The sequence below is a fragment of the Manacus candei genome, unplaced genomic scaffold (genome assembly GCF_025592945.1).
Source record: "Manacus candei isolate 608988 ecotype Guabito, Panama unplaced genomic scaffold, ASM2559294v1 h1tg000047l, whole genome shotgun sequence".
NCBI lineage: Eukaryota > Metazoa > Chordata > Aves > Passeriformes > Pipridae > Manacus > Manacus candei.
This window is the reverse complement of record NW_026138095.1, coordinates 9,753,169-9,780,037: the sequence shown is the minus strand read 5'-3', so window position 1 is coordinate 9,780,037 and position 26,869 is coordinate 9,753,169. Positions and strand designations below refer to the sequence as shown.

Below are 26,869 nucleotides of genomic sequence, written 5' to 3'. Positions count from 1 at the left end.
CCAGATACCCGTAACAAAAATAAACCTGTGCTTTCCCTCCCTCCCCTCCCTTTTTTTGAATTTTTTTTTTTTTTTTAAATACAAATTTTGTTTAGGAAAAGTGGAAGCACTGTCTGTTACAAACCAAACCAAAAAGAGGAGGAAACAGAAGGGGGGAGAAAAAACAAAACAAAACAAAACAAAACAAAAGCCAAAAAAAAAAAGGAAAAGAGAGACATATTAGAATTAAACACCGTGGAATGTTAAACAGGTTACGGGCTACCGTTCTAGCCAGTGCGGTTAGGCAGCTTAGTGAATTAATTGCTTAGGAATTAAAAATAAATTATTATAAAATAGATTTCTGTACATTTTACATACATATATATCTCTTTATATAAGCAAACCGTGCCGGGCAAGGAATTACAAGGGGGTCTTTCCCACGCCAGGCTCAGTCCCAGCCAAAGTCCTGCCCCGTCATCTGGTAGAACTTCATGTTGAAGGGCCGGTAGAAGTCCCGCAGCCTCTGCACCACCTCCTGGTCGATGTCGGGGTGGGTCCTGCCTTTGGTCTTCCCCAGGCAGTGGGGTTTGCTGCTGCCTTCCGCCTTCTTCAGGCACGGGAACCCCTTGGTTTTGTTGAAGTAGAAGTGTTTGTCGGTGATGATCCTCTTGAGGCCCAGAAAGTCCTGGACCCTGCCCAGCTCCCCCGCGGGGTCGCTGATCAGCCTCTCCCCGCTGACGAAGAGGATCTGCCCGATGGGGAAGTAGAGGAGCCAGTTCTCCAGGTGCTTGGCGTAGATGCCAATCTGGATGGCGCTCCACGAGGTGTCGATCAGGCCCGTAGTCCTGTTTTTGAAGGTCAGGCTCTCAAAGGTGGGGATGTCGGGCTTCTTGGAGAGCGTCTGGGTGTAGTCCGAGATGGCTCTGGTCACGGGGTCCCGCACCACCACGATGAGCTTCGTGCCCTTGGACATGGAGGAGATGCGGGCGGGGGCCTCCTTGGTGACGAAGTAGCTGGGGGTCTTCTCCATGGTGATCTGCCCCTCCAGCGTCCTGGGCATCAGGTCCCTGCCAGCAAAGCACAGGGACGTGGGTCAAAAGGGCAGGGAACAGGAAAAAAACATCCATATGCATTTCTAGGTATGTTCACACATAGGTACACACAAGAATGCTTCTGCATAACATGCCTTCACAGGCCATTTGGTTTGTACAGACAAATCCATTTTCCATTGATTTAGGGATTAGGGGGGGATTATTATTAAAGGCCACTGTATTAGAAATCCAGCTGAGTAATCTCCCAGTTATCCATGAGTGGATTAGCTGGGCTACACTGCACCTGGAGTGTGGCTACACGTACCACACCAGCTCCAGAGAGGTCAGGATGAGTCCTGAGCTGCACCAGGTGGCTTTTCTGGCTCATGGCAGCACCACAGAGCCCTCAAGCCCCAACCCAGAGCTCACTTCCCCATAGGAACGAGAGGATGGTTTAGTGGAAAAGCAGGAGCTCGTCAGAGCTCATCCACCTCGCTTTCCCTTGCATCCCAAATGCAAAACTTTTCCAAATTCAGGCAAGAGGGAGCAATTTGTCCCAGGTTTATCAACAGCAGGACCTCACCAACCACAGGGGTCCTCTTGCACCCAGCTTCACCCACTGCTTTACTCTTCCCTGTTGATGCACAGACTTGTTCCCTCACATGAACTAAAAGGAGAATCAGGAGCTGCTGCTGGTGGCATCTTCAGCACATCCCAGACAAGCACCCAGCAAGGACAATCCCTCCCAGCACTGCCCCACAGGCTACAGCAGGTCAGGATACGGGATACAACCATGGAGAACAGAACCTCAGCTCATGGGCAGGACGTACCCCCACAAAGTACCTGTGAAACCTAAAGCTTTCAGCAATTCCACCTTCTTCCCTGGTTATTTCTAATTAACCACGTTGGGAAGCACTGGAGAGCTTGCAGAATTGATGCAAGTGGCACAAAGCAGGGAGAGTCATTTTTTCCTATCCTTCACTAGGCAAGCTGAAATATTTCAGACCATTTGCCAATTCATTCCTTTTATAACCCAACGGGACTCATTTGCTCTGGGTTGCAAGACAGTTGAAAAGAAAAGGCAAGAGGGGAGTCAGGCACGAAATTAAAGCTATAAAACTTGATTAAGTTTTCAAAGCATCCACCCAGCACAAAGAAATAACCAGCCAGCGTGTGATCTGCAAGCCCCAAGCTGAGCTTCCCTCAGCTTTACAACACCTTACAGAGGCTGTTCCCCCACAGCCAACTCCTCCCTCACTGCTTTTATGCTTCCACAGCAAAGATCACCAGGGTTCCTGCAATTAAAAAAGCCACTGATAATTTGTGCTAAAGCCAGTGGTTGCCCTGATTAAGAGCTCAAGGGAAAAAAGCCTGACCAATCTGTTCTGAGGCCAAAACACAGGGAAACCAGGAGTGAGAGGTCTGATTGCATCAAAAATCATCCCATGCCCACGAAAGCTGGTCAGCAGCTGTTTATGCAACTCCTGGTGAGCTCACAACTGTACCTGGTGTTTTGCCTCATCAGCTTCTGGCATTACCTTTGTGCAATGTGTTTACTGGCAAGAGGCACCCACTGGCTGCACCTCCACCCCACAGGTGAGCTGTGCCTGGGGGCTGCCCAGAAAGCCCCTTCTCTATGTGGTGGGTGATGGTCCCTGTGCCAGATCTCCACAGGACATTGGGGGAAGAGGTGATGGACAAGCTGGACTGTGGAGGAAGAGGATGCCAGCTTGTGCAAACCTCCAGCCATGCCCAGGGGCTGTGACAACCCCGAGGGCCGGGATTTCAAGTCCACACAAGTGGAGTTTCACATGCAGATAAAAATCATGCTGGTCTACCAGACACCTGGGACGTGAGAGCTTCTGGAAGTCAGGAGCCAGCATGTGCCAAAAAAACAGTAACCAAAATAAAACTCTGACTAATCCTCTGCCTTTCTGGCCAACTCTGCAAGCCCACGATGCCGTCACAGAGCTGGGCCAGTCAATAACGCTCAGAGCAACTCCTAAAGCTGTCATGGGCTGATGTGGATTTCAACATTTGCTCATTAAGTGGTGTCTCCTTTTATGGCCACATTAAACCCGAGTTCTACATCCTGCACTGGCCACCAACTGCTTTCCAGCTTGATTTAAGAGGTTGGTTTCAACCCATGAAGTCCTTAATGGTCTGGGACCTGCCTAGAGCAGAGAATGGTCCCCAAGACATCCTCAGGATGGCTGTGTTGCACTGGAGCCCTTTGGCTTCAGGTCAGGTCCATCAGATTGCTGGTTGTATGGGGCCCTGCACCTTGGCACAGACTTCTCCTGCAGGACTACTGCAGTCAGTATATATCCATCTGCTGGGAATGATGCAAGGCTTATTTTCCCTTCCTTGCACAAGAAAGGCATGGGGTAGGGCTGGGCTGAACGGGAGGAAATTGCTGGGAATGCAGTGCCAAGTCAGTTGATCCAGTTGGGAAACACAGGTTCTTAATTAGCATTTCAACAAACACAGAGGAGAGCACTGTGTAAGTGGAAAAAAGCAGGGAGAAACTCTTTACTTAAGAGACATCCACTGGCCTGGTGTCAGTCCCTTTGCAGAGCTGTCATCTCCTGAACCCACACCTCAGTTGTGGCTGAAAGCACTCAGCTCTGTGCAGGTCTAGACCCACCAGATTGTTATCTTTGGAGAGGATCTGAATCCCTGGTGTTTGCAGAACATCTTGCTGGTGACCCATCGCAGCAGGAGAAGCAGGACAAAGCACATTGATCGCTGCTGCCCTCAGGTTGGCCAGAACAGGCTGAGATGAGCAGAGGTAGAAACGGAGCTTTCAACCCAAGAAGAAGACCTGGAACCATCAAAACCAGCCCTCAGGCCCTTGTTCCTGCACTCCCTTCACTGTACCCACACAGGTGCCAGGCATAGCCCAAAACTAAGATCCTCAAGGTTGTCTCAGACGCTGCCTTATTTGAAAAGTGGCTCCCTGAAAGCGAGACAGCTGCAAGTGAAGCCAAAAACTGTGGCCCACGGATGTGGGTTGAACCTCTGACAGCATCACATCCAGGAAAGCAAAGTTTTATTGCATGGGCATGTCAGCTGTGAGGAGCTTTCCCATGGTTTCCATAAGCTCCCACAGAGGCTCCATCCATCACGCTGGCAGCCAGAGACAACAGAGCCTCGGGGACAGGAGGAACTGGTACTTTGGCTGCTCTGAACTCACAGCGGTGGAAAAGTCACCAAGAAGTGCTTGTTCCCATTCAAACCACAACTGGAGAACAGCAGCTTGGCCCAGTGCAGCTCCAACATGCTGGACATACGTGTTGGTGGAAGGAGGATGAGCTCCCTGCTCCTGGGGCTCCACAGCAGCAGCAAGGGCCACACTAAACCACAGCTGCTGCACAGGGAAGGGAAAAAGGAGCTGCGATGGTCAGAAGCCACAATGCCCTGGCAGGATGCAGCTCCTTGGGCAAAAGGAGTGGGGTTCAGCACAAACCCACGTTCAGCTCAGCGGTGTGTGCACAGCTCAGCCCTGGGGCAGCTCGTGACAGATGGGGAGCCTTCCACTCCCATGGAGCCTTCCACTCCCATGGACCTTCCATTCCCATGGACCTTCCATTCCCATGGAGCCTTCCACTCCCATGGACCTTCCATTCCCATGGAGCCTTCCACTCCCATGGAGGCTTCACAGGCATGGTGGAGACCCGGGCAGCTCCTGCCAGCACTCTTTGGTGCAAGGAAAGAATGGCAGAGGTGCAGCCACCACTGCTGTCCTTATGGGAGAGCAAAGGGAGAGGATAAAGGGAATCAGGCTGTGGGAAACAGGGAGCTCAGCTGAGCCCCAGTCGGGACAGGGTTGGATGAAGACTCTGCAGCGGAAACTCGTAGTGGAAAATAAAGATGGTATGAAAAGCTTGGCAAGCAATCCCTCCTGCCTTGTTATCCTCCTGCCTTCTGGCAACCTGCAGTTCAAAGACCTCTGGAGCCAGCATCTGCATCCAAATCATCTCATTTCATAGTGACTATGAACTGTCTAATCCTTTCAAACCCATGAATACTCCTGGCCTTGAGAACATCCCACAGCAGAGAGTCCCAGCACCGAAGCGTTGCCTCTACCCATCATCTGAACTCTCTCACTCCTTCCCTTCCTGGGAAGGGATGAGGTATCTGTTCCTGAGCACGGAAGAGGGAAGTGAGGATGAGGAACAGGCTCCCAGCATCTTTTACTCCCCACCCAGCCCAGCCAGCAAAGCACTGGTGGGGCTCAGTGCTGCTGACTCGGGCAGAGCTGCCAGGGGTCCCAGCGAGGGGAGGGAGTTGCTGTGTGAGCACAGCCAGGAATTTTGCACAGCTATGAATTCTGCACAGGCAGAGAGCAGAGCCCCTAACCCTGAGCTATTAACATGTCAAGAGGGACAGAGGAAAAGCTTTTCCTTTAATGAATATCTCCTCGGCGGAGCCTGCACCCTCCGTAGGCGAAGTGATAGGCTTAGTCTAAAGATGGATTGGCCTACTTTACCTATTAACCACTTAGACTAATGTAATAAAGGCTCTCTTCATTCAAACAGCCCTAATCCCCAGCCCCACACAGCTCTGAAGAAGCCTGGAAGAAGAAGGGATGCTCAGACAAACACAGCCAGGCTGCTGCTTGGACAGGCACCGGGCGGGGGATTTTATGGGACAGGTTTTTTAAAGTGCAAACTTCTCCAGTGTGAAAACAGGGCATGGAGCGAGATAAATTTACAAAGTGGGGATGACAGGTGGCCCCACAGTAATCCAATCCTGAAGCCTAATGCCCTTTGTGGCAGCTTTTGTCTGTGCAGAGGGGCTCGGGGCTAATCTGCTGCCACGTCTCAGGGAGGGATGGGGGGGGCCAGGGGACCCCCACAACCTGTTGCTGGTTATTCACTGCAGGTAGGGCAGACCAGAGCGCAGGGCAGGGCACAGCAGTGGTGGATTTATCCCTGGGGATGTCTGCTGGTCCCCCCACGCACCTCCTGCCATGGCAAACACCTGCTGGGATAAACCCCTCCGGGGTCTGCTGGAGCCCTGGGGGGCTGCAGAGACTCCCACCCCCGGCCGTCTGCCCACCCAGGGGTCAGCGTCAGGCTGCCCGGCCCAGACACAGCTCACTCAGAGGAGTTTGCCTTCCTGGGCAGGGCTTCATGCTGGATATAATCCCACCCAGCACCTGGAGCCACCCAGCATCACTTTTGGGGCTGTTCCTCAGGCTCCAGCATGTTCAAGGGTTGAGTCCCACAGTGCTAAAATCAGGGCGCCCTGGGCTGCAGCAGTGGCACCCTCCAGCCTCAAACCCCTCCACCCCAAGTGCTCAGTCCCTCAGTTTCCCTCTGCAAGGGTGACAAAACTCTCCTGGAGGAGTGCACAGGGTGTTGTAAAAGCAAGGGAATGCCACAGCACCTGGATGCAGCTACAGGATGCAGACTGAGGAGTGCTCACAGCTGTCCCTGCAGCAGCTCTGCCACCAGATACAGCAAGAACTGCCTTTGGTGCAGAATTCCTAGACTTTCTCCCCATAGCTGTTCCCTAGAAGCAATAAAAATAGGGGAAATGGGAGAAATATGAAGTCAAACTGTTTTGGACATCAATCAAGTTCAGGCCTGCCATCCAGAACCATTTGCTTTGCAGCCCAGCACTGTACACACAGAGCACCCAACCTATTTCTGGCCAGTTTCTGCCCAAATTCCTCACTGGTGCTTCAAAAAGTGATTTCTTCCCAGCAAAGTGAATTTTGGCAACCTCATCCCAAATCCTCCCAAAGGGCTGTCCTAGAAACCACATAAATTAGGTTGGAAGGTTGTGGTGAGAAGGTGAATAGAAATACAAAAGATAAACTTAAATGTTCTTCTTTCCTGGGGGGAAACAGATTTTTAGCCTCCAGAATGCTGTCAGAGTGTTTGAAAACCCAAGGTGACACCAAGCTCAGGTAGAGCCAGAACCAGAACAACCACCAAAGTGGTACAATTTGGTGCATGTGATAAATTTAAGATTTTTGCTGCATTTTTAATTTGCAGGCTAGAAAGCAAACAAGCCCACAGGTACCAGCTTGGAACAGCTCTAGAGGGGCTAACTGCAAAAGATAAGGCAGGTTAAAGCTTCATCCCCTCCCACATTACTGCCCTGTTCCTGGGGGCAGTTGGGTCCCCTGCTCCATCCCAGCATGGTCCTGCTCAGCTTTGCTCCACTCAGGATCCCACCAAAGCCAAAGGGCTCATTTCAAACCACAGTTCACCTGCTGCCTTAAGTCAAACACACTTCTGGGGAGGGTTTGACTGCCACTCCCACCCTGCCCAGCCAATTCTCACTCTAATAATTCCCACTGCTTCTCTGCCTCTTCCTCTCCTCCCCCATCCCAATAAATAAATTTAGGCCAAGTGAGCTGACTCCAGTATCTTGAAAAAGATACCCAGGGGTATCTACATGGGGGTGGCACCTCCACTGCTGGCAGCTCTGCCTCCCAACCCACCCACTCTGCCCAGGCAATACCCAGTCGGTCCCAGTTTCCAAGGCAGAGTTTTGCTGTCAGAAAGCAGGAAAAATGGACAGTGGTGATAAGAGCAGTCAAGGGCTGGATTAAAACCACGTACTTGTAGCCCTGTAGGGGCACCTGGCAGTGAGCAAGAGCTCTGCAATGTTCTGGGATGTAAAAACTCAGAGCATCACCAGCTCAGCCCCCGAGGCCACCACATTAGTTCTATCCCAACCTCTCATCACAGCAAGGCTGATCACAAAATCATCAAATCCCAGCAATATGCCTTAAAAGCAAGCATCTGACAAGCCCAGGGAAAGACTGTTAAAGTAATAAAGCATTTTAATTGCATCACAGAACCTGCCACCTGGATCAAGGTCAACTGGCTTCAAAATTACCCTCTTGGCTTTGACTCCGCTTTCTCATGGCAGAAAGGGGATGGGAGAATAAGGGAGGTGGAGGAAGAGGAAGAAACAGAGAGAGAAGAGGCAACAGCAAATTCCTCTTTGGGGGTGGAAGTGCTTGCTGGTTTATTATTTGCTACATCACATTTTTCTTACCAAAATCCTCCCTGGCTTGGGCTGTTGCTGCACCGCAGACCTGTACAGTAGCAGGCAGCCTCTCCTCTTTTTTTATGGCCAGTGGTAAGAGCAACATGTGTGCCTTTGTCTCGAGCAGGAGCCTGTTGTTTGGGTTGGCAAATTATACAACAATAAAAGGGAACGGCTGGGAACCGGGCTCGGCCTTTTTGAAATGGGTGTAACCCAATCCAGCTCCGTGGAACCCTCGCCACGACGCTTACACAAACCAGATGATGGGAATTAATGAACTTTGGGGGTGAGGAAGGGGTAGGGAAAGGAGAAAAAAAAAATATGTGGGCCTGAAATGAATGTTTTTCTCCCTCTCCTTGCCCCCTGCCCCCGGAGCTGCCAGGTGCCCTTCACCTGTCGGGGAGTTCAGGGGATTAAAGGAGGGAGAGGAGGGTGAAGGTGTGTGAAGGCACCAAAGAGCTGGTGGCCACTGGTGGCATCACCACACAGGTCACAGGAACAGGCTCTGGCCGGGCTGTGGAGGCTGATCCGAGTTCCTTTGATGCGGATAAAAAGCCCCATCAAAGGCAGGGGGAGCAGGGAGAGGCAGGACACCGGCAGATGGTCCTTCGGGCCCCACCCCGGCGGCAGAGCCGGCACCAAACAGCCCCAGCAAATCAAAGCCGGCAGAGCCTCGAGGAGGGGGCACACACTGCTGCAATCACCGGGGGGCAGGGGCTTTTTTGGGTTTATTTTTTTTAATAAAGGGATTTCTCCAGCTCCCCAAAAGTCTCTGCATTCAAATCAGACCTCAGAGCCACCACAGAGGTTTGACCCTCTCCACGCTGCAGCAGAGCTGGTCCAGCCAGAGCTGAGCAGAGGGTTTGCAGCAGCATCTGAGCACCCACCTGGACAAAGCAGGGCCTGATCCATGCACAAAACCTGGAGGGTTTGGGCCTCTAGGAACAGCAGTGGGTGTGATGAGCTGAACCAGCCTCTGCTGCCAAGGCTGCCTCCCACCCTGTGCCAGCCCAAACCCATCTTTCACCCAAATGCCTCCCCCAGCTGATGGGACTAAGTGGGTTAATTAGAAGCACAGACTCATAACCAATGACATGTCATAACATAACGACATGTTATCCCTTGCAGGGCTGCTGCCTTCTGCATCCAAATGCCATATATGGTGCACCATATAGTGCAGCCTATAGGGCAGGAAGAACTTAGATCAGCAGAAATACCTGATGAGAGTTTTGTCTGCATGGGACAGGGCTTGTACATTCAACAGTGAGGAAAATAAAGGGGCCCAACAGGCACAAAGACTCCATGGAGGCTGATGGTGGTGTGGCCATCATTCCAGGGACATGCCTGTCCCTTGGCAAAGGATACAAAGGCATGAAGGTGGCCTTGGAGGTGGCTGACTGGAGCAACCCCCTTTCCCACCCTAGACATGATGCTCCATGTGGGGCAGCCTCTGGGAGGAAAGGCTCAAGGGGCTGGGACCAGCCTGAAACCTGGGAGGGTGCAGACCCCTCCTCCAGTGGCCTGGGGGTCTCCAGCCCTGGCCACAGGAGGTCAAGGGCAGAGCAAGAAAAAGGAAAGACACACCCCATCCCCTAGTGTTCTCCCAGCCTCCATCCAAAATCAGCTCAGGGGCTTTCCTGTGCCTGATGCACTTTGCCCACCCAGTAATCTTCAGTCAGTCACTCTTCCAACCCCTTGCCCAGGTGGATGTGCTGTGTCTCGACAAGGCCAGGTTGGATGGGGCCCTGAGCAACCTGATCTAGTGGGTGGCATCCCTGCCCATGGCAGGGGGTTAGAACTGGATGATCTTTGATGTCCCTTCCAACCCAAACCATCCTGTGTGTGACTCCCCCTGAGCCCACACAGACCCTCCACGTGCACAGCCCACCCCAGCCCCTGCCCTTAAACCATGTAAAGATCCTGCACCATCACACCAGTCCACCCCCACCTTCATCTCCAGCCTAGCTCTGAGTCTGTAGAGTACCACAGCTTCACCCTGGACTTCTCTTTGCCAGGCTGAGGACTCCCAGGCTGTTTGGTCATTCCTCAAACAGGAATTCCTCCAGCCCTAAAGAACAAACCCAAAATGCTGCCACTGTCACGTGCTGGACTCCTGCACTGACTGACATGGACTGCAGAGATGTGGGGCTTTCTTTGGGCTAGGATGGGCCATATTTCCAATTACTTTGTCCCCTCTTCCCCCAACAACAGCCCAAGATGTTACAAGTGCTAAGCAAGAACTTTCCCTCCTCCTTTGCAGGAGCCAGGCACGACATTCATCAACTTCAGCAGTTCATTACACAGGCCCTCCTCTTCTCTTTATGTAAACACCGAAGCCTCTTTCTGCTCCCCATCATACTTAAAAGCTCTGAACTTCCACTAAATAATTATCTTCACTGGGGGGGGGGAAGAGGGGCAGCACTTTACATATCAAAGGGCTGCTTTGGAGGGATTTACAATAATTTAAGATGAAGTGGTAAATATTCTATTCACTCCAGTTCATCTCCAGTAATAATTATAATCCTATTAGCAAGGTCCCGAGAAAGTGATTGCATTATCATCTAGCGAGCATCTATGTGGATTTCTTGGAGGGGTGGGATGGGGGAGGCCGTAGGCAAGGAAAGAAGGAAAAGCAACAAAAGACGCGATTGCCAGCACCTCCCTTCCCCCAGCAGGATTTGGGCTCCATTGTCCCGACGCTTCAATAGTGCTTTGCTCTGAAAATAAGAGCTTTTGAGCTCACTGAGGGGGTGGGGCTGAAATGAGTATCTTATTCCTGCCGGTCCCCCCCCGGTCCCCTTTCACGGCCGTGGGTCCCCCCCGGTGCTGCTCCCGCGGGCGCGGGGCCGGCGGCGGAGCCGCAATTAAGAGCTAATTGCCCTTTCTGGGTGAGTTCTTTAGAATATCGCCCAGCGGCACCGGGCTGCGCTGCCCACCGCTCCGGTCATGTGAGATTACTCTAATCTGTCTCCATTTCCTCCCCCCCCCCCCAAAAAGGGAACAAAAAGACTGGTTTTGTTTAAAAGCAGAACAGGGAGGGGGGCAGTTCTGTGAAACTCATGATTTAAGCGGAGGGGGAGAACCCCTAAACTCAGCAGGAAACATGACTGAGCTAACTGGTAAACTGGGACTAAAGAGTCTTTCTCAGCAGATCGCAGCGCCAGCTGTCTGTGCCAAGCTGTGTGTTTGATTCCTGTTCCATGTCACCTCTCCCTACACCCCGCTGGAGTGTTTAACTGGAATTTATCCCTGCAGGAGAGCCCCAGTTGCACCAGTGTAATCCTCTTCCCTCTCTTCTGGCACCTGGAGGCCACCAGTGCGAGTCCCCACCACCTCCAGCAGGAGCAGGAGCTCGGCTCTGCTTGCCCTGGTAGCTCAGCAGCCACTCCAGAGTCGTGCCCAGGCAGGACTGGAAGAAGCCAGGATTACTGTCACGGTGTCCAAGAGTTTACTGTAAAGCAGTAGAAACATTTTTCCTAATAAATTAAACAGACAACAGCCTGAAAGGGAGGAGAGAGGAAGAATTTTAGGCATCTGCAGAGATTTCAGTGCTCACAACTCACTCCTGGGGAAAAAATAAATTCTCTGGACTGCCTCTGCCTCTTACTCTATCAGGACCAGAAAGACCAGCAACTTCTCCTCCCTCCAAAATTTATAGCCTACAGTTAAAATTACATGTAGTACACTCCTACCTACAGTTAAAATTACATGTACTAAACTCCTACTACACAAAGATTTGATAGATCCACTTATGGATTCATTGCAAGACAAAGCTCTGCTCTCAAAGCCTCTTGGACAGCACTGGTTTAACACATCCTTGCACCAGAAGTGTGAATTCCTGAACTCAGGTTTACTTGGGTAGCACCAATTCTGCCCTCATGGGAAGCTGGAACAAGTATCTGCTGAGCTTGGACTGGCTCAGCAGGCACAGAATGTCCCTGCCCAGAAAAAAACCCAGCAAAGCAAAGAGAGTCGAGGTCTGGAGTTAATGGTTTAACAGTGGAAATAAATAAAAAAGGCAAACCCCAAAATACAGCCCTTGCAAGGCTTTTGCTACCTCAGAGTAGGCCTGAGCAAAGGAAGCCTGGCTTGGAAGAGGCTTAAAAGCAGATAAAGAAACCATAGCTGGTGGGACACCCAAAACACATCCATGCTACCCAGGTGAACAGACTGTGGAATGTGGGACTAATAACACTGATCTCAGGGGTTTGGCTTCAGCTCCATCAGGAGAACAACTGGGCTCTTCTCACAGCTCCCCATCAAAGCCCACCACTCACTGTCAGCTCTCTTGCCACGCAGTAACTGCTCAGCCACCTCCAAGTGGCACCAGTGCCCACTGCAGCCTCTTCCCTCTGGCCCCTGCCCTGCCACCAAGGCTCAGACACAACCATCTGGTAGCAGCAGGAGCACCACCCCGTGCTAGCAGCGTGTTCAGCCATCCCAGCACTGAGTCTGTAGCCCCAAACGTCTCCCACACCCACCAATTTGCTCTCTTAATTGCAGCAAGGGCACTAATCCTCTCAGAGATGTTAAGCCCCCCAGGCACTGCTCCTCGCTGGTCTCTAAGACACCTCTCCTCCTTGTAGGTCTTGGGAAAATGTTTCCTTGCAGCAAAGGGAGCCATCTCCGTGGGGTTCAACCCCAGGGCTGTGGGGATCTGGGATGTGGGGCAGGCAGAAGCTGGGGTGCACAGAGCTGGCACTGCAGCCAGGGTACAGCCTGTTGGCTTCCTGCTCTTGTCCCAGAAGCACCGGGTGTTTCAAGAATTAGATGCCCAAACCAAGAGTCAAAGAGCCAAATCATCCCCCCCTGCGCATGGAGCAAAGCCTCCTCCTGGCTCATGGCCTGTCACACTGGGGCTCCCGGGGCTCCTGCCCCTGGCTGGGACACCAGGAGGTGTTCCTGATGCAGGTGGCCCATGGGATGCTATCCCACCTGCCTCACCCCTGCAGTACCTGCTCTTCAAGGCCCTTCTCCAGCAACCCCTTGTGCCTGTGTTGGTGCTGGGGAGCCCAGTGAGCAGAACACAGCTCAGTTTGGACCCAAAGGGCACATCTGGTGTAACCAATGCAGGGGAGATGGTCCCTTCATGCACCCCAAGTTGTCTGCAAGGCAGCTGTGCAGCCTCCCAGTGTTTCTGCAGCCATGCTGCAATAAGGAAGCTTCCCAGTTTCAACTGGGATTTCAGCAGAGGTCAACCCCTAGTTGGAGCCATCCTGGGGTGAGGGTCCACATATGCATATAGATTTTTATGGCATACACTTATAAATTAACTTGCTGGTGAAGTTTCATGCAGTGACCATGGCAGCAGCCTCTCTCCAGCCACCAAGAGCAGCTGGATGTGGGAGGCCAACCCTGGTCCACCACGGCTGAACACTCAGGAACTCAGGACCACCTAACAAATTTCCACCCAGGAGAGCACTACAAGGAGATGAACTTCAGTGTCCCTTCCCAGGCTCTCCCTCTTCCCTGGGGCACTGCCAAGCCACCACATTTCACCTGCTCCAATTCTGCTGGAAGGTAGGGGGAAAAAAAACCCAACCCAACCCAGAAAGCAAAGAGCCAACCCCCCAGAATGCTGCACAAGTCAACAGGCACCAAACAAAACCAACCCAGCAAGACACAGGCAGGCCCACGTTCCCCTAATGCCACATCCATAAATCACAGCCCTGCTGAGAGGTCTTTTGTGTTTTTCCCACACCAAACAAATGCCCTAATCCTGTGCCTGCATGGGCAGGTAAGGAGTCAGGCTGATAAAGCCTCCCTTTGTTAAACACCCTCACGAGTGGCCCAGCCTTTGCACAGGGAGGACTTTGTTTGCCACCTTGACACACATTTCTGCTAATCAAGCCCAGCCTTCCTGCTCTGAAAAAGCCTCCTGATAAGCCCCAGAGCCCCTTTCTGCTCTGAGTGACACCCTGGCTTGCACCTCTTGGATCATAATCAATGCAGGGGGAGCATTCCCGGGGATTCACCTGCCCCTGGGGTAAGACATGGCAAAGGGGGGGCTTAAACTACTGTCTAGACCCCCAAAAGGGACTGATGACAGCTGTGCTCCTGCTCCTCTTCCTCACCATGGGCATAACAATACAGGGAGGGGAGTAGGGACTTTATTGACCCAGCAGCACTTTCCTCTGGGCACTGAGAACCCCTCGAGCATCTTCCATGTAAAGTCTGAACCAGAGCCCACCAGCTCCTCCACAGCATATGGAAAGGCAGCTCATGAGGTGGCAGGGCCAGGGCAGGCTTGACACAAACCTTGAGACACATTTACATCTACAGGTCCTCAAAAAAAGCTGTGTAGGATCTCCAGGAATCCACCTTCTGCACCTAAAGGGATCCTCTGGGCATCCAGCACCGTCTGAAGAGCAGAGACTTTTGAGACATCAGCTCAGAAAGTCTCCAGCTTTCCATTTGCACCATGGAAAAAGAAAGTTATAATTTTTTCTGCCCCTTCTGGTCACAAATCCGTGTTCCTAAGACAGGCCAAGCGCTGCCAAACCTCAGCTGCATGACTCCACCTGCCTATTCAGCAACACCCACGAGACAACATAGCACTGAGGCTCCTCCTCAGCTGCTGTAAAGGGAAGGGGATGCCCTCTCTCACTGCCAGAGGATGGGTCACCTTCCCAGTGGCCAGTGAAGAACAAACCCAGGACCAGCTGCACGGGAAGGTGCCCAAGGAACCAAGCCTGTCCTGTACTCACCAGCTGCTCATCACCCCCAGCATCCCATCAACTGGGTCAAGACTTTAAAATTGGTTTAGGATTTTATTCCCAGCTGAGCCACCCAGTTAACTCCTTAAAATCTCTCACTTCCTTCCCAAAAGGGAGGGGTGGCACCAACCCCATCCCGAACCATCAGTAATCTGGACACTGTCCCGGTCAGTGTGACCCCCCTTGGGATGAGCTATATTTGCCACCCCCTGGAACAAAAGGCCTGGCAAATTAATACACCGGTGATCCTCTCAGTGCTGATCCCTAAATGCATTTGAACACAAATGGGATTGTCACCTCAACTCATTTGTTAATGGATTTGTGATTTGCACTCATAAAGGAGTGGCACTGGAAATTAAGATCTCTCTGTGGTAAACAGAGCAGTAAGATATTTGTCCAGAATGGGATTTTTAACCCAGCATCTCCAGTCAGGCCAGGATGAACATCCTGATTCTCTCCCCTCCTTTTTACACTCCACAAAGACACAAAATTAAGTTCCAGGATTAAAAAAGCATGGTGCCCATTGAGGCAATCAAGCTGCAGGTTTGTGGTGCCACCACATCTCAAGATGGGTCCCCAGTGACGCTGCAGGGCTCAGGGTAGAGCAGAAGGAACCCAACCAGGCTTGGGAAGGAGAGAAATTCCCAGCAAGGGAGGGAGACAGGCACCAATTAGGGAAACAAGAAGGAGCAGGTCTGTCTGCAGACTCCCTTCCTGCCCCAGTCATTACGTGGGCTCATGACGTGGTCACAAACAGTCCACGAAACACAGTCAGGAGCTCTTTAAAGAGCAGGCTCAGCTGGTGGAGATGCTCTGCTGCAAGTACAACAGATGCAAAGCACTGCTGCTCATTAAAAAGGTATTCACATAATTAGAGACTTCACTTGGCCATACCAGTGATTTGATCTAGTCCAGAGCACTCAGACAGTATCTGAGGGCTCTCCATGCCTGCTTCCCACTCCTGGCTGCTTGGCTTGTCTCTGTGTGTAACCCTGCCCACCTCCTCACACCCCACACACTGCAGGTCCACTGGTGACAACCAGGAAGCACCTTAGGGAGCAAAGCTACAAGTGTCAAAACCCATCAGCAACCTTCAGCATCCCACCCAGCTTCCACCAAGAGCTGATTTCCTTCCAGAGCCTGCAATGGGGCTGAATTATCCCCAAGTCCTTTGAGCCCTTCCACATAAAGAGCACAGTGGGCTGGTCTGCCAAGGCCTTGGAGCACAACCCAAGTGAAATGACTTTTCCCTGAACACTGAGGGCTCTGAATGACAGCTATTGTTATTCAGATGAAACCAAGTGTCAGATTAACAAATCAATGGGCATAAGAGATATAAAATGGGTGACCATTGAAGCCTTTCAAATACCCAAACATATGGATGAACCCAACGTGGATTGTAATTGACTCACCTCCACCTCTGATCTCTGCACCCTTGGGTTCCCAAAGGGACAGCCCAGCCCCCTCTGACCCGGGCTGAACCCACTGGGGACCCCATTGTGAGCCCTCACAAAGTCTTTTCTCTCTGCCTCCATCCCCTGGATGTAGATCCAGCCTGGGGTTTGGAGAGTGAGACCAGCCAGCTCTGCCTGGGAGAGCCAGGGATGCTGGAGATGGACAACCTGCATTACCTCCCCCGGAGCCCACCACCCTGGGCACCCCCTCCCACCAGTCCCCATCCCTACTGGTGGCCCTCAGTCAACTGGATGTGCACGAGGAGGAGGTCTGGGAAGCAGCAGGAGTGGCCTCAGAGCAAGCATGGGCAGTGCTAATGCTCACTCCCCCACAGCTCCCAGAGACAGATGTGGGATCTGCTCTGTTTTCCAAGGATTTTCCCTGTGCAAAGCCAAGGGTCAGACTTTGCTGATGGGTTCGTGGCAGGCATGTGCCCCTACTACAAAAGTTGGGCTGATCTGGAAGTGCTGGAAGGTGCTCTGCTCTTCTCCAATGGCCTCAACATCACATTATCACCTATGCTTGATTAAGAAATGTGATTTTTAACTTTCCCCGAGCTGTTTCTCCAGCTACATTGAAATTAACCCAGCATTTAAACAAATGTTATCCCTAAATGTTTACTTATGGGGTTTGGAGTGACTTTTGACCAATTTCAGATGGATGCAAGAGACAATTAAAAAAAAAAGCATCATTTTTGATCCTGTACAAATCTCAGCTCCCCAGGAGTCGCAAGGCAAGCGATGGTTTGGGTTTAGTTTCAAGCCTCATTACAAACTTTAAGTTGTTGTAGCTCTTCCAGGAAACCCAGCCCAGCTTATTTTTCCACCCCCATGCTGCAAACCCCCCACAGATGTGCTTTTGGGGAGGTTCTGAACCCCTCGCTGAAGTTTCCCCACCGCCGTGGTGGGGAACAAACCGGGCAGCTCAGCTCGTTCTGAGTCTGAAAGCAACAGGAGCTTTGGAACGCCTGTTGCTGAAGGCAAATCCCAGCAGCTATTCCCAGCATTGGATTATTCCCAGCACTGGATTATTCCCAGCACTGGATTATTCCCAGCACTAGATCATTCCCAGCATCAGGCACCACGGTAGAGAGAAATGACGGACCGATCTGGACTGGCAGGGCAGAGGCTCCGTGCTTGTCCTGCCCTCCCTCACCAGCAAGAGGAGTGGGTTTGATGGGCGAACCGGGCCAGGGGAATCCATCGAGCAGCCCCTGCTCTGCCCCCATGGTTTTTGGGCTCAGCCCCGGCTGTGCAGCTGCTTAACCCAACTGGTGAGCCCTGCTGGGACAGCCGAGCCCGCGGCAACTGCGGGGCTGCCCCGCGGAGGAGCCCGGGGAGAGGAAGACTCGCGGGGAGGAAGGCGCAGAAGAGGAAACTCCGGCCCTCTTAATCTGCTTTTAGGACCACGTGAGCGCTGTGTTTATATATAGCTTAATTAATTATTACGCTGCATTTAGCAGGGCGACCTCGGGAGCATCTCTGGGGGCGCAGCGGTGGCGGGGCCGGCGGGGCAGGCGGCCAAGGCGCCGGTGTGTGCCCAGACACCCGCGGCTCCTCCCGCTCGTCCGGCTGTCCGGGCAGCGCCAGCCTGTAATTACCAGCCCTCGGAGCAGACAGCAGCTCCCGGCCCCTCTCGGCTTGCAGCAAACCCACGTTGAAACCCTAACCGGCTATTCCACTTCTGCTCTGGCAAGGCTGATACCTTCCTTCCCTGTACAACGTCCCCTCTATTAGTTATTCCCCTCTGCTCTCTTGTAAATGCCATGCAGACAGCCCAAGGCTCATCAGCTACCAGAGCAGCTCAAGAGGGAAATTAAAAGGGAAAAAAAAAAAAAAAAAAAGAAAGAAAAAGAAAGAAGTTACAAGCTTTGTGTTAAGTCGCAGCAAATTCAGTGCACCGCGCTGGGGAAAAAGGATGGGGATGGGTTTTGCTGAGCGTGCCCTGGAGAAGGGGCAGTGCTCGGGCTGCCCTTTGCTGCTCCCTTGGGTCGGTCCAGCCACGGGGAAGCCGGGGCAGGTGCCCGGGGGTGATGACAGACACCCACCACTGCCGCGCTGGTCCCAGGTGAGCCCTCGGTGAGCTTCCCCCGTCCCAATCCTCTCGCAGAAGCCCCGGCACTGGGGGACCAGCTCTGACCCGGCACAATTCACTGACTGTGTCACCAGAGGTGCGCGCAGGGGGTCAGAGCAGAGGCTCAGCACCTCTGTGAGAGGCATCACGTTCTCTCCAACATGCAGAGACACGGGGCAGAGCAGAGTCACGGGGGCCCGCTGCAATTCAGGTTCAGTAACAGCATTCCCAGCCCCACGTCCAACCGGGACCGAGGGCTGGGACACACCTCCTGTTTACTCCAACACCTCCTGCCTTCCCTCCAAGCCTAATGCACCTTTAGAAAAACAAACCGAAGGCATGCCAAAGCTGCAGGCCTTGCCAGTTTTTAAACAAATATTTAATAGCTCCGTGAAGCAGCAAAACGCTCTGTGAGTAAAACGCCGGGGTTTCGTCCTCCCCCTAGTGACGGGAGGATCTCCGAGCCCAGCCAGGGCTGCAGCCCCCGGACCCTGCTCCGAATCAAAAATATAAACGCAATTTAACCCCAGAGCAAAGCTTTTCTCACGTTTAATTTTTCTTTTACCGGATCAACAAATTTCTAAAGATTTCCTTCGCTCGCCTGCACTTCACAGACTTTCACGTTTTAAGGCAAGTTTGTGTCCCATGCTCAGAGACACTGTGAGCTCAAGGCTTTAATAGAAAGCTTGTCGAGCTGCTTTATTGAAGTTAATCATTGTAATGGATTTTGGTTTCTGTGGGGACACTTTCTGCACTCACAGTCACATGGATGCACACCGAGGGCCTGATCCTGGAGCCCTTCCCCTGGTAGAGTTTTGAACTGCATTAAACACGGCCACTTTTGGGGACCTGGTTCTCTCTCTGCCACTGCACACTGCTGAGGACTCATCTTTCCATCACAGCAAAGTTCCTGTGTGAAAAGTGTGTCTTTTAAAGGGAGTTGGTGTTTTTCCTGCAGCCATATTCAGTACTCTCAGCCCATGCTTGTGGCAGTGCAGGATTTGGCCTTGAGTTCACCTTCAGGAAGGATCTATAAAATACATACATCCACCTATAATGTTATACATCAGCATATAAAATGAAAGCCCTTGCACAATTCCCACTCTGTTCTGGAAGAGCTGCCTGCTGCGCTGCCAGGAACACACCGGAGGGGAGAGGCTGTGCCAGCTCCAGGGAGAGGTTACAACTGCTCACTTTTATTACAAACCAGCCACTTTGGTGGATTCACAGAAATCCCCAGCAGCACCAGCAGAGAGGACTGGCCAGACAACAGCTCTGGCTTAAGGAATTTTAGCAGCACAAGACTCACAAGAAGGCCAGGATGAGGGAGGGCCACCTCCTGCCCCCAGCATGGTTTAGCAAAGCCAGGCTCTGTGGGTGACTCTGTACAAGCCACATCGAGGGCAGGATGAGCCACACATGGTCCTGCACCCCAGACTGGCTGCAAATTAAATTCTGGATCAGACCTGCTGCCAAATTGAGCCTCGAGTCCCTTGATGCCACTGCTAAGTCACAGCATCCCTCTGTAGAGATGTCCTTCCTCGTTCCCTTTTCTGTAGGGAGTGGAGAAAACTGCAGTGCTGTTGAAGCAGGGTAGTTCCAGGGCGTTCCCGAGGAGGTTAACACAGATGTAAAGCATTTAGCAGAACCTGGCATTATTTTTCTCTAAATAAAGTTCTCCCAGCCACCACGTGGCAGGGCACTGCCGTGCTCACATATTTTGACAGAAAAAAAAATTAAAAAATGGAATTATTCTTTTACTGGAAATCAGTGTGAGGTCTTCTGCCAGCAGCACTTGTACACCTATTTTCCTCTAACATTCTCATCAACATTTTCTAAAGCCCCAAACTCCCAAGTTTCTGATCCTGTCTGTGTGACTCCTGTGGCCACAGAGCCAGGAGGAAAGGTTGGGCAGCCAAGCAAGGCAGGTCACAGCTCCTACAAGCCCCTCCTCACCTCCCAGTATCAGAGCACCACGTGTTCCATCACCATCACCGAGTCCATTTTCCTCCTCGGTCTTCAGAGTGTGGCACCAGGGAGGGTTGTCTCCTTCCTATCACTTTTATGAATGAACTAAGGTCCACTGCAAACACAGCTGAGGAGCCTTTACCATTCCCAGGTGGAGAGATGCTCAAGCCAGAGGGACTTTCCACTTCTGCCTCTTGTCTGACACCCAACAGGATGTGATGCTCTTCCTGACTTGTCTCTGGGCACCTTGCAGCCACCTCCAGACTGGGAGCAACTTCCTGATGGCAAAGTTATACCACCAGTAAACCCCTGTCCCAAATTCTCCCCCCCCTTCCCTCTGAGCCTGCTGATAATCAATATGTTTCATCACAGGACTCCTTGTTTCCATTAAGGAAACCGGGATAAGGTCCATTTACTCTCTTGCCCTCTGGCTGCCGCTGGGCCGAGCGCCTTTAAAAAGCACACGGTGCTTCTCTGAGCTAATGAAACACACAGAGAGCTGCTGAAAGCCCTGGAATTGCCATGGCTTGGGCAAGCCCCAGTACAGTCATCAGCAGCAAGTCAGGACCCAGCACAGCTCTTAGTCATCTCACAAAAACCAAGGGAGAAGCCTCTGCTCCAGCCCCTCCTCACGCACCACATGGTGACAACAGGTAGCAGCCGATAGCCCCTGACCCCCTAATTACAGCACTGAAACAATGTGCCCTGCTATTTGTTGTTCTTTGAGCCCATATGTCACCCATCCCACACAGCCCTGGCCCATTCATTATCCCCTGAACCCATTGATCACCCATGGTCACACCACCAGGAGACACGAATCTCATGCTGAACGATCACTAAATTAGACTTCTTCCTACTTAGGGTGGATTAATAGCCCCAAACCCAGGCTCAGGTGAACAGAGCAGCTCAGCAAGAGAGGCCTGAAGGTAGGACAATCCCATCATCAGGCAGCTTGGAAATACAGCTCCAAAGAATGGTGCTCTGGGTAGGGTTTTTATAGCCACCGCACCCGCGGCTTGCTGGATGCTTTTGAAAACAAAGCCTTGACTAGAAGTGCCTTGAGATATCCATAGCTTGGTGTGTGTTACAGACATCTGCCATGGCCCACTTGAAAAGAAAAAAAAAAAAAAAAAAAAATCATAAATCCCAACCCCAGAGCTGAGCCCGTGGGTTTTCATTCCCATCGTTTTCATGCCAAGGAGCGCAGCGCTCCCCGGCAGGGCCGGGCTAACACGATTAGCCAGGCAGATCCACCACCCGCATCCGTCACCCCCAACGCTTGGGCAACTTTGAAAAGTTCAGCAGCTCGACAGGTGAGGCCATGAAACCCGAGCAGGGCAGACAATGTCGTCCCCCCCCCCAGCGTCGTGCTGGGAAGAACTTGTCACGTGCGTCATATCGGGCAACATGCTTGAAACAGAGCAGTGCACTGAAACCCCAGCAACACGAATAATCTTTGCCATCTGTTTGAACAACTCAACCCTCCTCAGATCTGAAGGAATGATCCCATGCAAACACAAGGGCCTTGCTGACTGATTTTAGCAGCCCAGCCCTTCTTTTTTGGGGCCATTTTCTTCCCGACGTCACCCAGCGGTTGAGACACATCGTGGGGAGCCGCTGCAACGGCCAAGGGGGCACTGAGCTCTGTGTAGGTTTGGAGGGGACCACTAAAAGTCCCCACTTGCTTAAGCACAACACAGTTTAAGGCCAATAGTTGATTTTTTTTTTTTTTTTACATCAAGAAAACAAAAATCTCAAAGGTAAAGTTGTTCGGCAAAACCATCCCAGAGAACGCAACTGTCCTTTAGGACACGCTCGTTCCAGCCCAGCGCAGCTCACGGGAATGCACTGGAGGAACTGGTCTTTGCTCAGGTGCTGTCATTTGCACCCAAAGTCCAGCTGGGAGAAAGAGGGCTGTTCTCAAACTTCCTGGGGCCAGCTAAGCTTGTGACACTCAGCGGAAACCAACACGTTGAGTTTTGCAAGCACCCGGCTGTGCCCGCGCTCCGGGTCCGTGTCCCGCCGGGAAGCGAAGTGGCAGTGGCAATTAAACAGCAGGGATTAAACCCTCCCCAAAATTGAGATTATAGAGACGGACCAAACACAAGGGCCAAACCCTGCCTTGCTCAAGATTTAGCACAGCAAGGCTTTCACCCTCAATTTTAACCATCATTTCCAGACTCTTCCCTTGCTCACGGCCTGGCCCGTTGCAAGCAGATCGCACCCCTACACTGTCCTTGGGGAGAAAAGGGAGGCTCCCAGGGAAAAATAAAAAATAAAAAAATGAGGAAGTTTCTCCTGATTCAGGAGGTGCTGTGAAGCAGCTCTTTGCACATTAAGGTCCCCAGTGTCATTTAGGTGATTTGGAAGTCTGAGAAAGGCACGTTTGAAGCAGTTTATCGCACACCACCAGACCTCGGGGCCTGATCCTGCTGACCCAAACCACCCAGTCTCACTAAGGAGAATGAACTAAGGCAACTTAGCAAGAGCAGGAAGACAAAGCACCAGCACTTTAAGAATTTTCCATGAAAAAAAAAAAAAAGGAAAAGGGAAAAGAGGTCTCCTTGCAGCACTGCTAGGGACAGAGGAGCTCGGGTCTAGCCGTGGTGTCGTGGTTACAGCCGGCACAGCCACGGCACAGGGGTTCCAGCAGAGAGCTACAGACTCAAAATATAAATCAGTGATGGTGAGTAGGGCTGGGAACACCCAGCCCAAGGCAGGAGAGACTGGGTATTACAGCCCACTGGGCTGAAATTAATAACAAAAAAAGAAAAATCCCCAAGCGCGTAACACTAGCGACACAATCTCTTTTTCTTACGTTAGTTACAGGACAACAGGCTTTCAAGTCTCAAGGACGTTTCAAAACACATCACTGTTGAATCAATTAAAGAAAATAATGAAAGAAATTCAACAATTGATTTTCTAGGCTTGCATGAAACAATTTTTCTTCCCCACCAAGCCCTACAGTAAACCCAAAAGAGAACAACAACGTCCCCACAGGCTGCACGGCCGGGCAGTCAGACACACAGCTCAGAATTCCTTACTGCTCCAAAAAGGGAACTTCTCTACTGTCCAAAAATTCCAGACACTACTTAAAATTTGTTTGCAATAGTGGCTGGATCCCATTTCTCCTCTGTCATGGTACATATTTTCACTTGAGGCAGTTAAAACATTACTGGGTGCAAACTCAGCAATGTGCGGACAGAAGTTATTTTCACTAAATTTTAGTTATATCACTATTGAAAAAAACAATGTAATTTTTTCCCTCTTTTCCCTCTGCTTTTCAGGAATGGTGGTCAGCACCACTTGATGCTGTTTTGCCTTCCACACAAAGGAAACAAACCAACAGATTTCATTTCACTTGACAGAAAATGGAGCAAGGAAAAACTTTGCGTTCCCGCCTTCAGAAGTTATTTTCTATAGATGAAAACTTGAGACAGAGATCAGTGGTTAACACAAACATGATTAATTGCAAGTATTTCCAAAAATAAGAATTCATCAAGCTAAATAAGCAAATTTGTGATGCCTTATGCATCTTGGGAATCTGAAAAAGCAGATTTTGGATGGCAGGAACAACTTAAATAAATAAACAAAACCTCCTAATGGATATGATCAAATTTAGCCAGTTGACTAAAATACACTTTTAATGAGATGGGGGTCAAAAATTGGTCAAAAATCTTTATAATTTCAAAGGCAGGCAATTGGATTTACACTGAACACACAGGGTGCTGAGGACACAGTAACTCCCCCAGTTCCAAAGTTCAGTTGATTTGTGCAAAACTATCTGAAAAACAGAGGCGAGGCTTGCCCAGCTCACTGTGTGACACTGGCACCACTGAATTTCTATGGCACCTTTAATACGATTTTATTGGGCCATCAACAAGAAAATACAAACATATCTCCTTATTGACATTAAGATAATAAATAAAAGTCTCATTAGGGCTGGGAGAAATAAGCATGTTCTTGAGGAGGGCTGAGAAGCCAAGATTCGCTGAAGTCAGTGGGAGTTTGGAGTTACTACTAGACAGGAACAGATTTTTAAATGCCAAAATTTATAGGAACAAACTTCTGCATCTAATTCTAATTGAGTTAGAAATAATGCACAATATATTACAGCTTGTCTGTTGTTTTCATCCTCCCCCGTGTATTTTGCATTGTTTAGTCCCCCCCAATCGACCCTGGTCCCTGTCCCACAGACAGCCAGACACGCTCCCGTCCTGGGGTGAATCACACTCCAGTGATTTCAAGACTTTCAGCATCACTTGCACTGGCTGCTCGGGAATATCATCGTTTAGATCCCAAGATTTGCTGTATTTCAGCTAAAACAGCAAAAATACTATCGAGAAACTGCAATGTGTTTGCAGGGATAGGGCCCACTCCGCTTAAAATTCAGCAGCTGAGAAGAGGAAACTTTAAGAAGTTAAACACAACTTTGATACCTGTTGTCCAAATTTAAAAATAATGTGTATCCTTTAAATATTGACTTTTGCCCACTGCCTCTGGGATAACAGATGAACGTGATCATAAGCATTATTCTCTCCTTCTCCCCTTCCACCTCTTACTTGTAAAAGATTAATCAACCATTTTATGGTCTAATTTAGGTGCCTAATTAAAAACAGAGTTCAACACGTACAACACCATTTTGCTAATAAATCCTGACAGGTCTTCTGGTCTGTTATATGCAAGTTCTCCTTCAAAACGCGAGATTATCACTTTTTTAAACCCAACTGGATTTATAAAGGTTTCATCTGGGTGGCTGTGGGACCACGCGCTGCATCCTCCACCAAACTGACAGAATTTCCTAAAACGAAAACAGCTTTCAAAAACGACTTCCTCCTCGCCAGATCTTATCCTGCACTCATTTCACTAACTGCTGAGGGATGGCAACATTGAAAAAAGAGACATAAAGCTAATCGGACTTGCCGGGTGGGAGTTTCAAGACTACAAAGAGGTTACAATTCGCAACTTCACAGCTCCCATCTGGCTTCAAAGTTTCCATCTCTGCTCCTTTAGCATTCCTGTAAACACTCAGTAGAAAGACATATTCAAAATATTCCCGATAAAGGGACTTCAATCGGAAAGGGGATGAAAAGACACCGAAACGCGGCTCGCCCCGCGCTCGGTGCCCGACAGCGCTTCTGCTCCGCACCCGCCGCCTCCCGCTCCGCCGAGCCCATCGGCACACGGACACCCCGCACGGGGCTGCTCCTCGCGAAACCACTGGGAACGGCATCCATCCTTGCAGGATGAGAGCCAGGGATTTATAATTTTCTCCCAGGCCAAAGGGTTCGTCCCGTCCCCGACGCGCCCGTTCCCCCCCCGCACCCGCAGCCCCGCGCCGGGCGGGCGATCGCGACCCCGGGCCATCGATCCGGAGATGATTGCGGGGTAGGAGAAAGTTAACGGGGACGGAGCGCGGGGAGGGAGCGAGGAAGTTTTATCTGGCTGCGGCTGCGCTCCCGGGACGGGTCAAAAACCCTCCGAACACCTTAAAAAAATCCCCAAGCGTGTCAATGCCCTCCAAACTGATAAAAAAAACAAACCCAAAACAACAAAAATAAAAAAAAAACCAAACAGGTCAACCTCCACCCCAATGGGTAAAAAAATCCCCAAACGGGTCAACCCCCCCCAAATCTGCGGTCGCCCTCCGGCCCGTGCCGGCGCGGGGGACACACCACTCATCCCAAAGCAACACCCCGAGCTGGAGGAAAAATAACCGCTAAAAGCCCTGGAAGCACGGCGGAATAAGAGCGTTTAAGAATATTAAACTGATATTTAACCTTCATATAAGAATCAAACACGGTGTGGATCGCTTCAAGCCCGCCGCCGCCTGGACTAACGGGGAGCGCAAGCTGCGCGCTGGGTTGATTATATTTTTGAGGGGTTGTTTTTTTCTGGGGTGGGCACTGAGCGGACTCGGCCCCGGGCGCTCCCCGAGCTGCTCCGGAGCCCGCACCCCCGCACCGGGGCGGCCAGGGCGGGACAGGGGCACCCCCCGCCCCCCGTCCCGTACCTGTACCAGGCGAGTCCCCGCTCGTAGTTGCGGTCGAAGAAGTGGGGCTCTGCGCCCACGGCGCGCACGTCGGGGTGCACCCGCAGGAACTCCAGCAGCGCCCGCGTCCCCCCTTTCTTGACGCCGATGATGATGGCCTGCGGCAGCCGCTTGGTGCCGGAGCCGTTGAAGAAGCTGGAGATGGGGCTGGCGGCGTCGGGCGCTGCCCGCTGCTCCTCCAGGCTGCTCTCCTCGCCCGGCTCCCCCGGCGGGGCGGCGCGGGGCGGCGCGGGAGAGCCGCGGGCCGCCAGCCCGGCGCAGGAGCCGGCGCACGAGTAGAACATGTAGAGCCAGAGGAAGAGCATGATGAAGAGCAGCAGCAGCCTCCGCCTCAGCGGCGGCAGCGCGACGGGGACATCGAGGCAGCGGTTCAGGCGCTGCCCCATGTGCCCGCGGGCGCGCCGGGATGCATGGCTGGAGCCCGGCCGGCTGGGCTCGGCTCTGCCCGGCGCCTCATGGGCACCCGCGGGGGCTCAGCACGGCCCCATCGCTCTCTCGCCGTGTGCCCGGCGCTGCCGCCCGCCCAGCGCCGCTCCCGCCGCCGGCAGCGCAGCGAAGGCAGCGGCGGGGCGGGACACGGC

At 51.8% G+C, this 26,869-nt stretch overlaps 1 protein-coding gene across 1 annotated transcript; it reads right to left on the bottom strand.

The window, feature by feature from the left end:
* Nucleotides 1-26,869, bottom strand: LOC127475582 (heparan sulfate glucosamine 3-O-sulfotransferase 3B1-like). The gene is made up of 2 exons (XM_051797545.1): nt 26,250-26,869; nt 1-1,046 (listed from the first exon to the last, which is right to left on the bottom strand). The coding sequence occupies exons 1-2, from the start codon at nt 26,672-26,674 to the stop codon at nt 428-430; spliced, it is 1,044 nt and encodes a 347-aa protein (XP_051653505.1). The 5' UTR covers nt 26,675-26,869; the 3' UTR covers nt 1-427.